The sequence below is a fragment of the Macrobrachium rosenbergii genome, chromosome 27, assembly GCF_040412425.1.
Source record: "Macrobrachium rosenbergii isolate ZJJX-2024 chromosome 27, ASM4041242v1, whole genome shotgun sequence".
NCBI lineage: Eukaryota > Metazoa > Arthropoda > Malacostraca > Decapoda > Palaemonidae > Macrobrachium > Macrobrachium rosenbergii.
In genome coordinates, this window is record NC_089767.1 from 4,903,889 (window position 1) to 4,914,266 (window position 10,378).

At 40.5% G+C, this 10,378-nt stretch overlaps 1 protein-coding gene across 1 annotated transcript; it reads right to left on the reverse strand.

The window, feature by feature from the left end:
• Window positions 1-949: 949 nt before the first annotated feature.
• Window positions 950-9,094, reverse strand: LOC136853374 (uncharacterized). The gene is made up of 4 exons (XM_067128799.1): window positions 9,007-9,094; window positions 8,087-8,199; window positions 5,610-5,834; window positions 950-2,761 (listed from the first exon to the last, which is right to left on the reverse strand). Exons 1-4 carry the CDS (start codon window positions 9,053-9,055, stop codon window positions 2,201-2,203), a joined length of 948 nt encoding a protein of 315 aa, XP_066984900.1. The 5' UTR covers window positions 9,056-9,094; the 3' UTR covers window positions 950-2,200.
• Between the last annotated feature and the right edge of the window lie 1,284 nt (window positions 9,095-10,378).

The window sequence follows — 10,378 nt, forward strand, 5'->3', positions numbered from 1 at the left end:
GGTGTCACATATGGGAAGGAGTTTGAACTCCTTGTTCTACTCTCTGAATGACAAAGAACAATAACCACCACGGCCTTGTGAAATGACGGCATTAGCTCGTCTACATGTGGAACCTCCATAATTTCCTCTCTTCTACTTTTATCTCTGTCCTGCCATCTGACTCCTAATGTCCTTATTAAAATTTCATCTTCAGAACAGACAAAATCTTTTAGATGTAGTTTCATTTCCGTGCCATGGTTCAAGTCTGTACAGCAATGCAGATCGTACTAGACTTGTGTATAATTTTATTTTCGCACGCAGTTCCAGTCTACTTGATTTTCAAATCTTGTGCAGCCTGCCCATTGTTTGATTTGCATTTTTTTTCTTTCACTAGATTCCAACTCAAGAGAACCTGTACTGGATATCATTTATATTTGTGTTCTTAGATTTACTTTGAGTCCCACCTCTCTGAACGTATGAGTTCTGTTAAGCAAACTCTGCAGACCTAGCGAGCTTTCCTGATTAAAACCGTATTTTCTGTACATTCAGATCTCAAATTTCTATCGTTGCCCCAGTCTGAACTTTCTCTCCCATCTCCGACCACTTTTTCGTGATAAAATAAACAGTGAAAAGAGCTAACAACAACAACACGGGTGAAATAAAGTTCCCCTGTGGCATCCCACTACTTACTGCAAATTCACTTGACAAGACCAATCAGCATTAACAACAGGTACTGGGGCGTTTTCCCGAGATGTAACCGATTACCGAGACCTTTCCCTGAAAAAAACGGGACGCCATATCTTAAAAACTAACTATAGAATTTTCTTGAAAATAATCTCATTATGTTTCCCACACCCAAATATCCCCAATCTATTTAACCTAACCTAGCCAAGTGGCATGGCAAAAAGAAAAAAATCGAGGCTGGTGCAATACTGGCATACATCTCAGGAATTTGTAAAAGGGGACGTTATAATACTAAAACGTTCACATTATATTTCAAACAAATCGGCAAAAACTTCCGTTTACAAAGGCTTTGACAGTTGAGGTCAAAGATGTGTACATGACAATAAAAGCATTTTTACTGCATTACACGCTTGAAGTCTGAAATCATGTTATGTTTGTAAACTTATTAAGATATTAGTAACATTTCACAGTATACTAAGGTTACAAAGACTGGCACATGCTTTCAGTTACAGACGTTTTAGCATGGCTGAGAAGATTGGCTACGCCTCAGTAATTACAACATGAAATTTAGATATGTGTCTGGCCACGTTACCTCTCTCGCGGTCAGTGACGATTAAAATCTGTTCATTTTTAGTGTACATTAACTTCCTCTTAGAATGAAACACTTGCGCCTTGAAGCTTCATGGGACAAACACAGTGGAAAGGGCCACGCTCCAAACATCTGAAGTCTGACGCAAACATTACTGTTCTGTGGTTATTATGATGATTATTATGATTATTAGCTAACAGGTGTTGCCCTCTTGGTGGGTTAGCATCAGAACCAGAAGACACTCTTGTTTACATGATTTTTATTTGAGAGGGTTGCGATTCTATCCCTTTATATGCTCCTTCGAGTGACACTAGTACTAGTGCTTCTTTCGACGTCTTCTCGAGGCAATTTTTTTTGTTTGCCGTTGAACTGGTTTCAGTTGCTTATGTTAGAATTATTGAATAAAGTTATTGTTATGTTTCTATGGAATTATCTGAATAGTTTAGGAATAACTCGAGAAGGAGTTGAACCATTATTAATAATAAGATAAAGGTGCTCAAGTTCCTATAGGCCTTTAGATTCATCGCACTATGGTCTCCGCCTGAGTCCTCTGCATCAATTATTTATAGCTGTCATACTATCTGGAGCGAACTACTATTATCCTGTAATTCTATAGTAAATTTGTTTATTCTTTATATTTCTACTTGCCTTTCCAAAAGGAAAACTATAGCGCATACGTAACACGCACGTATCTCCTCTCAAGCAGAAACTTAGGCCTAGAAACACTGTTCTGACACTGTACAACAATAATCATTTCCAGACACAAGGGCAAAAAATTTTATATAGTTAATAATTAGTGTAAGTAGCTAAAAGGTTAATGCATGCTGTCTTTGAAGACAGTTTTATCGACAACTTTCTTTTCAGAGCTTCTTATGACTATGAAGTAATCCACGGATATTTCTGGTTAGGTAGGTCTGTACCAGAACACCCCTTATCAAGGCGAGAGTGTTAGGCATTCCATGCCTTCCAGCAGCCACTGAACCCATTCATGGATTGCGACATGTGGCACTGGGCTTGGCAGGCACTGAGGTCATTGTATGCCAAGTAGGAGTCCCAGCCCATATCCGGATGCCAGGTATTTGCATACCCAGGGAAATTCGCGGCCGGGATAAACTGCTGACCGCCATTTCTCTGTACACACTCAGGTTGGTTCCAGCGTCCATGATGGAAGTGAGAGCGCGCGAGGGGCTTCCCGAGAGCGTCTTGTGGTCTGGTGAACTCTTCCAAGTGATCTGTGGAAACGTCGTAAGAGGAACCGCATGGGCTGAATGGAACCAAGTTCGGGTGTGGTTTGCACTGCACGTGGACTGTCGGATGGTGGAAGCTGGTTGGCATACGAGGCTGAAGATGGCTGCCGGCGTGAAACGAAGTTGCCTGATAAGGGGCGAGCATGCGGTCTGTTCTGGAAGGGAAGGGACTGTGCTGCTGCACCCTCACTGGCTCGATCAGCAAGTGTCCTGCCTCAGCAGCTCCCACGTCAGCGTATAAGCGCGCTCTCATGGGCCATTTCTGTAAAGAAAATGCGTATTGTAGAGATCAGTTTCAGCTGTCCAGCCATCAATATCAACCGGAATTCTTTTAGAGTAAATGTCTTACTTCGAAAAGGTCTCGTTCTTGTTAAAATTACAATTTTAGGTCCAGAGCAGTCAAAACCTTTCTCGATTCTAAATGTTAGCCACCGTCTTCCAAGAACTACTACTGACTGGCATTTGTGTGAGGGTAGGATCTTGACAATAAAGCGCCCCTGCTCTTAATGTTCCTTCTAATGCATTGGAAGATACAGTTGGTTATAACTGTCACTTACCCACTACCATATTTTTGTAGGTAACTAAATATAGTTGTCAAGGTGTTTTCATTTAAGACAAGTAACCTACTGAGCTTGATTGACTGGTTTTGTTGAACTGGCGTTACTTGAACAGACAACTATTGACTTTCAGAAGTGCCGACATGGCCGGCACTGAAACAGACAATCGCCTCCAGACCAGAGTGATAGATAATTTGGTCTGTTTGGCAAAGCTTTTATGAGAAACTTTTCTTTTTCTTATTTCCTGTTTTTTTACAGCAAGTTTCTCATCTGGTAAAGCCCCGTCTTCTTCTTTCATGTTCAGAGTAATTATTCTACATACTTTTAATATAAAATATTTAATATTTTCTTCCGTAAAATTAGCTTTGCGACGGTCTTCTTACAACTACTGTCAGACTATGGAACATGTAGGCCTATACCTGTCTGCCAAGTTAAAGAATCATGTGTTCAAGGGGGCTACCTTACTCTTGTCCTGTACAAGAGATACAGCCTTTATGATGAACTCCATAGATATTTAATCCTTTTATCTTATCAATTTACTCTTTTTCTGCCAGAGATCACTGCTTTACAGAGACAGTTGCCTATACATAAAATTAATATATGTTTTATAAACTTTATCAACATCCTATATTTCCATATGAATAGGGTTCATCTTAATAATAATAATAATAATTGAGACAGTGTGTGTAAGTCTTTTAAACCCTTAGAAAAGCCACGAGCTGATGTCATAATCATACTGTACCTTTCAACCTATATGAGTTCCCAAAAATGAAAATGATGATGATACTATAACTGACATTCTCGCCAGAGCGGAGGAGGTGCGTTCAGTTTTTCAGTATCCCCTTTTTAAAAATCCAGAATATAGGCCTACCTTTTCTTATTCTGCATCACAGTAGAAGATATGCAATGATTCCACGTGCATGAAACTTTGAATACTGTTTTATCTACTCTTTAATATTTAATATAGAGAGATCTGTTGGAATAGGAAGGATGTTTGTAATATTTTCTCTGCTGATTCGAGTTTTTTCCATTTTGGATAATACTTAATCATGTTCTCCCCATGTCGAGAACAGCGAACCCAATGATCCCCATGTGAAGAATGGCCAACCACACTCCGGTCCGAACTCCAATTCCACATGAGGGCTAGTACTAAACACGGCGAAACAGTGATTCATCTACACTGTTTCGCCGTGACTAGTACTAGCCCCTTGGTGGGGGCGTCAAATGTATTTCTCCTTGTTTAGTACTAGCCCCTGGGAGATCAGATGCCTGGCACCGAAGTGTTCATGTCTAGAACAGCGAACTTGATTATTCCCATGTAAAGAATAACGAACCCAATAATATTCTTGTAAAGAAAAGCGACATGATCCGTTTTTGTTTAGTGATTGGACGAGGTTAACAACAGTTTATCTAGAGTGAGAATAAATGAGTGACATTGACAATTTTACAGTATCTATTGCTGGACTCTTAAGTTCTTAACTCAAAGTTTTATTGCTGTTTTTGAGTAAACATCGCTTGTTCTGATACACTTTTAAGGAAGCGCGGCAGTGGTTGGTCAAACTTATATTCTCTCTCTCTCTCTCTCTCTCTCTCTCTCTCTCTCTCTCTCTCTCTCTCTCTCTCTCTCTCTCTCTCGATTCCCCCAACTGGGTGAGGAAAAAAATGGCATGGGTGTATTTTTTGACAATTCAGGACTCAAGATAGTGGGTAAAGCAGTGAATATGTAAATGACTGTCAGTCGATTGTTGTGAACCGTAGTTGGGAGGAAAAAAGAGAGAAAGACGGCCGTGAGTGATACGTGTTCCTTCAAAAATTTTTATCATAATAGTAATAAAAAATGGCTTCACAAAGATGGTACATGGTACCCCTAGCCGCACCAGGGTGGAGCCATCCATTAGATAATTCACCGGGTAGGCCTACTTCTCTCTCTCTCTCTCTCTCTCTCTCTCTCTCTCTCTCTCTCTCTCTCTCTCTCTCTCTCTCCCTAGCCACATCAGGTGAAACCATCCATTAGGTAATAATTCATCGGGTACTTCTCTCTCTCTCTCTCTCTCTCTCTCTCTCTCTCTCTCTCTAGCCACATCAGGGTGTAACCATCCATTAGATAATTCACCAGGTAGGCCTATTTCTCTCTCTCTCTCTCTCTCTCTCTCTCTCTCTCTCTCCTAGCCACATCAGGGTGAAACCATCCATTAGGTAATAATTCATCGGGTACTTCTCTCTCTCTCTCTCTCTCTCTCTCTCTCTCTCTCTCTCTCTCTCTCCCCTAGCCACATCAGGGTGTAACCATCCATTAGATAATTCACCGGGTAGGCCTACTCCTCTCTCTCTTTCTCTCTCTCTCTCTCTCTCTCTCTCTCTCTCTCTCTCTCTCTCTCTCTCTCTCTCTCTTCCCTTCTGGCCGGAATTCAAGAGAGGCCATTTCGCCTAATTAAGTCAACAACCCTTATTTCTAGTACTAGAGCAGCTTAGTGTAAGACAGAGTTAAGGGACTTTCATTTGCTCCTCTCTCTCTCTCTCTCTCTCTCTCTCTCTCTCTCTCTCTCTCTCTACCTTAACTGGATGCAAGAGTCCCTTCTGCTGGATTTTCTGGGGGCTGAAGTCTTGCACGGCTGCACGACTCGACTCCCTGGTGGCGTCTCCTCCGCCACCCGCCGCGCCTTCGGTGCAGCTCGTGTCGTTGTTGTTGTCGTCGTGGGACTTTCGGGCGTCGTCGTCCTCCTGCAGGAGCTGCGTCAGGTGTGATATGTAGGTCGTGGCCAGCATCAGGACGTCTAGCTGTCGGAGTAGAGGCGTTTCAACGTGATTTTACCAGAGTAGGCCTATTTCGCATTTTTTTTTTATAATTTTGGTTTTGAGAAGCAGAATGGCAGGTAATGTTTTATGATTTTCTTATATATATATATATATATATATATATATATATATATATATATATATATATATATATATATATATATATATATATATATATATATATATATATATAGTTTAGGCTTATGTGAACTAGATGATTTTGGCGGGACACCATTGTACTAGACAACAGCTGTTAGTCTAAGAATAAGATCTCATTTTCAGCCGATTGTCTTTTGTTTTTTACAGGCCATGGAGAAAGTGAAAACCAAAATGCAGTCACCGATAGACTCGTCCTGGACCCACTAAAACAGGTCCGACCGACAATGGCGTCACATGGGCTCATCGCAGGAAGGGAGGACCCACTACTGGCTCGTCGCTACAGGAGAACGTTCGACCATCCTCAGTCTTTGCATAAATAGTTTCAGTTTTGTATCATTTTTCTTCTAATGGTAGTCTACCAGTAACCTCATTATTTATCAGTCGGTTATTTTGTCAAAATATACATCCTCATATGTCACAACTGTAAGTTAATTTTTCTATCAATAGCGACGGTAAGAACTCTATAGTTCTATTGTTTTGAACAATATCTTAACGTAAATTTTAATGAAGATTACTCAATACCACAGACATTCAGTAAATGAAAAGTAATTAGTCCTCAAGTAACCTCTATACATATTTACAATAGTACTACTAAACATTTCAGAGACCGCGAGTCATCGTTTTTCTCAAATATCTTTCAAAACTAATTATTTGATCGAGTTTTTTCCATTTTTTGGCAAAATAGTGCATTGTCAAATGGTTTTAGTTAAGACATTTACTCTTGACTGACACGATGTTGCCAAGCATCGTCAAACTATGCATTCGAACGTCCTTTAGCCCCTTCCAGTCTACATCCCTCTCCCTCCCCCTTCCTCATCTCTCCCTCAACCCAATTTCCTGGCCTCCCTATCTCCGCCCCCACTTTCCTGTCCGTGGGGGATAGTGGACGTTCAATTGCGTAGATTAGTCCTGCTGACTCATGCGACTTTGCTTTTAAAAGTCACGTTGCCTTAACACCACTTGACAATGCACGCTATTACCAAAAATTAGCGGGAGGTGTCTTGTGCACTGTGTCAAAGTACCATTTCGATCAAATAATTAGTTTGAAAGATATTTGAAAAAAAAAGAGTCGCGATCCCTGAAATGGTTAGTGAATATTTAACTGTCAGACTGTCCTTGGATGACAACCTGTAAATCACGGGCCACAGCTCACTTTAGGCTGTCGACTCGTTTGAGTAATCTTGGGTCCTGGATTCATCCAGTTTCGTAATAACGTAAATGTGTCACTTCTAAAATCATGGATATACTTTTTGTCAGTCATTTTACCCCTCATTCATTCCAGTGCTTATTGAGTATTTAAATCTTGTTCCCAAAAATTTCTTCAGTGTAGTGATGAAGAAGGAACTTTGTTAAATAGTGTTATCAAATGGTAGTGACCAGCCTTACATTAGATAAGACTCAATATCTTACAAACTTAAGATTCTTCAGGTTGTGAAAACGAAAGCTAAGGAATTTGATCCTTTAAGAAGAAAAATCTGTACATGAGGAGATCACCGCTTGAGCTGGTAGGTAACGTCAAGAGATCTTTCTAATGCAATTGATCAAGGTAGAAGATAGCTGTTATACTGTATTTTTAAATAATTGTGAATTTTACGAAGCTTCACGTGTTGCTTGGCCGTGAAGAAATTATAAATTTTTCCCATTTATGAAGGATATATGCGTTTGTAAGATTCATTTACCCTGTTATTAATTAACGCTTATTGTAGTTTTATGTTAGAGCCTTCTGAGTTTATTTGGTGTTTAGTATTTTTGCCAATTTTCATGTAATTCTGATACTTGTTAATCTCTGTTCCTCTTGTAGATACAAATATTCCAACAATATTTCGGTCCCGTTTCCCCATACATAGATTCAAAAATGTTCAGAAATTATTAATTATCTTTCCTTTCATTTCTCAATTACATAACCTTTTTAATGCATTTTCTTCGACCATTTCATTTAAAACCTATTGTGGAGTAATTCAACCTTCATTAACCGACTTTTAAAAGTTTATCGTCTTCCAGCGTGGAAAGAAGTCCCCACCCAGGAGGTGCTGCTTCTTCCATAACTGCAGTGAAATGAGGAAGGACGCCCTTACTTTCGACAGCTTCGTGTTCGGCGGAACTGAAGGAATGGCCGCTTGCAGCTCCAGGTACGCTCTTCGGAGGCTCTCTACCCGCGACCGTTCTCTCAGGGCGTTCTTCGAGGTTCCTGCGAAGGATAATGCAGTTATTCTTCAAAGAATCCGGTGCTCTAATAAACGAAAGGACTATGGTATCTCGTGTTTCTGGTTATAATGATTCTCTAGCAACAAAATTGTAATTATGATGCGATAGTATAGCTAAAGACCAGACTGCAACTTAGAATGTAGTACATAACTGGACTGTCACACTAACACAGCTATGCAGGATCTTTCCTAGACAGTGATTCCCACGGGTTTTAACCAGGTGTGTGTCCATCTTTGCGGCATGTTTAGTACAAGCCCGTTGGGGGTTACCGTAAAAACATAAAAGTGTAAATATCATACAGATAATGACCCCCAAGAAATATTAGTCCTAGATAACGACCCCCGAAAATCCCCGGGGGTCACTGTCTAGGAAAGATCACAAAGTCGAAAATTTATATTATATTTTTACACAAACATTAAACCCTAAACTATTCACTTTCCGTGCTTTTAGTTTGCACATGAGTGAAATAAAAAGGTGTAACAAATCTGAGAAAACATCGTTGTAATTTGAACAGTTAACTACAGGGTTAAGAAAATCTTCCTTTAACGACACAGGACCTCGGCAAATACAAGATCATCAAGAAGAGCCAGACGCCGTTGGCACATAACTCCCCTGAACATCCACAGGGGCAGGACAATGGCTAACAGCTTCAACTCCAACCCCTCTGAGGGTAAAAAACGAGTATATAGTTTTGTCAAATGCCCCAATCATCGACATATTTCCTTCCTTTGAGAACTCGACGCGCATCGCTGCGTGTACTAGTAGCGAACTGAACAGCTTCACCCCATACCTATCGCAGATGCTTCGGCCGTCGACGTTGTCGAAGTCAGGCAGTTCATTTCCTTGTTCCTGCTACTGCTTCTCCTGCTGTGGGTGGCCCCTGCTGGAAATAAAAGACGGATTTGTTACTGATTTGGTCCTCCCATCTTTTTTTTTATTCTGTTTTTCCGCGAAGCAGCAATGGATGGCATTGTTTTGGGTCATTTCTGTTCTGCTTTGGATCTCTCTCTCTCTCTCTCTCTCTCTCTCTCTCTCTCTCTCTCTCTCTCTCTCTCTCTCTCTCTCTCTCTCTCTCAGATAAATGTGTTAAGCTAAAAGTATCAGGGAGACATTATGGACTGGTAAAGGAGCATAATGTGTTAAATTAATGTATGTATAAGATTGACTGTAACAAGAGAAAATGCCAAAACAGAGTGTGTGGGCCCAGAAAGGGAACAAATGAGAGTGAGTGTGCTTTAGGGATGGTCTTGCGTAGGATATCATGAAAGGAAGGTTAGGCTAGGTGATTTAAATGCAAAGGCAGGAGACAGGGGAAACAGATGGCATTATCAGTAGGTACGGGGTGCCTGGAATAAATGAGAATGGAGAATTTTCGAAAAATGTGCATTGAAAGGGGCCTGATTGTTGGACATATATAGCTTTCCAAGAAAAAATATTTTAAAGAGAGTATTTGAAAGAAAAATAGCAAGTACAAGCCTAGCCATGCTTTCATAATACCAAGGAAGGAGTATGGAATAATTTTGACTGAGAAAGTAGAGTGATCTGTGGGTAAAGCCTGACCCAAATAACGATCAACCTATCGACATTAGCCTAGGCACTGGGGAGCGATCTGCAAAGGACATACGTAAGTTGTTGTTATTTTGAAAGGTTCGAGCAGCCATTTCCGAACATAGCGTAAGTAGCTTAAGCAATGCATGAATACAACTTTAAATAATAGGAGGAAACCAATTAAATGCTCCAAGGGATAAAGAAACTTATTACTAGGTATACAAAACTAAGTGCTTGCCTGACACTCAAAAACCCGCAGCTTAATAGTAACTAGTAGTAGGCTAGACCACAGGTAAGTTAGGCCATTTGGGTTCACAATTCCCACTTTCAACTTATGTCCACACTAGGAAACATTGTTTGGAAACAAAGTTTGCAAACTGGTTGAAAACAGTTTCTTGGAAAGTGTTTGTAAACAGTTTGGAAACCGTTTCCAGACAGCTTGGAAACTGTTTGCAAACAATGTTTCCTGTCCAGACCTCGGTTGTCGTCAGGATGCCTGCTGGCGCAGTAGCCTCTGTATTTTATTTGGCAGTTTTAATGCACTCAAGGAGGGATAAGAGAAAGAAAGAAAAAGAGATGGGTGAGGAAGTTAGGAAAAGGAGCGTGTCATGCTG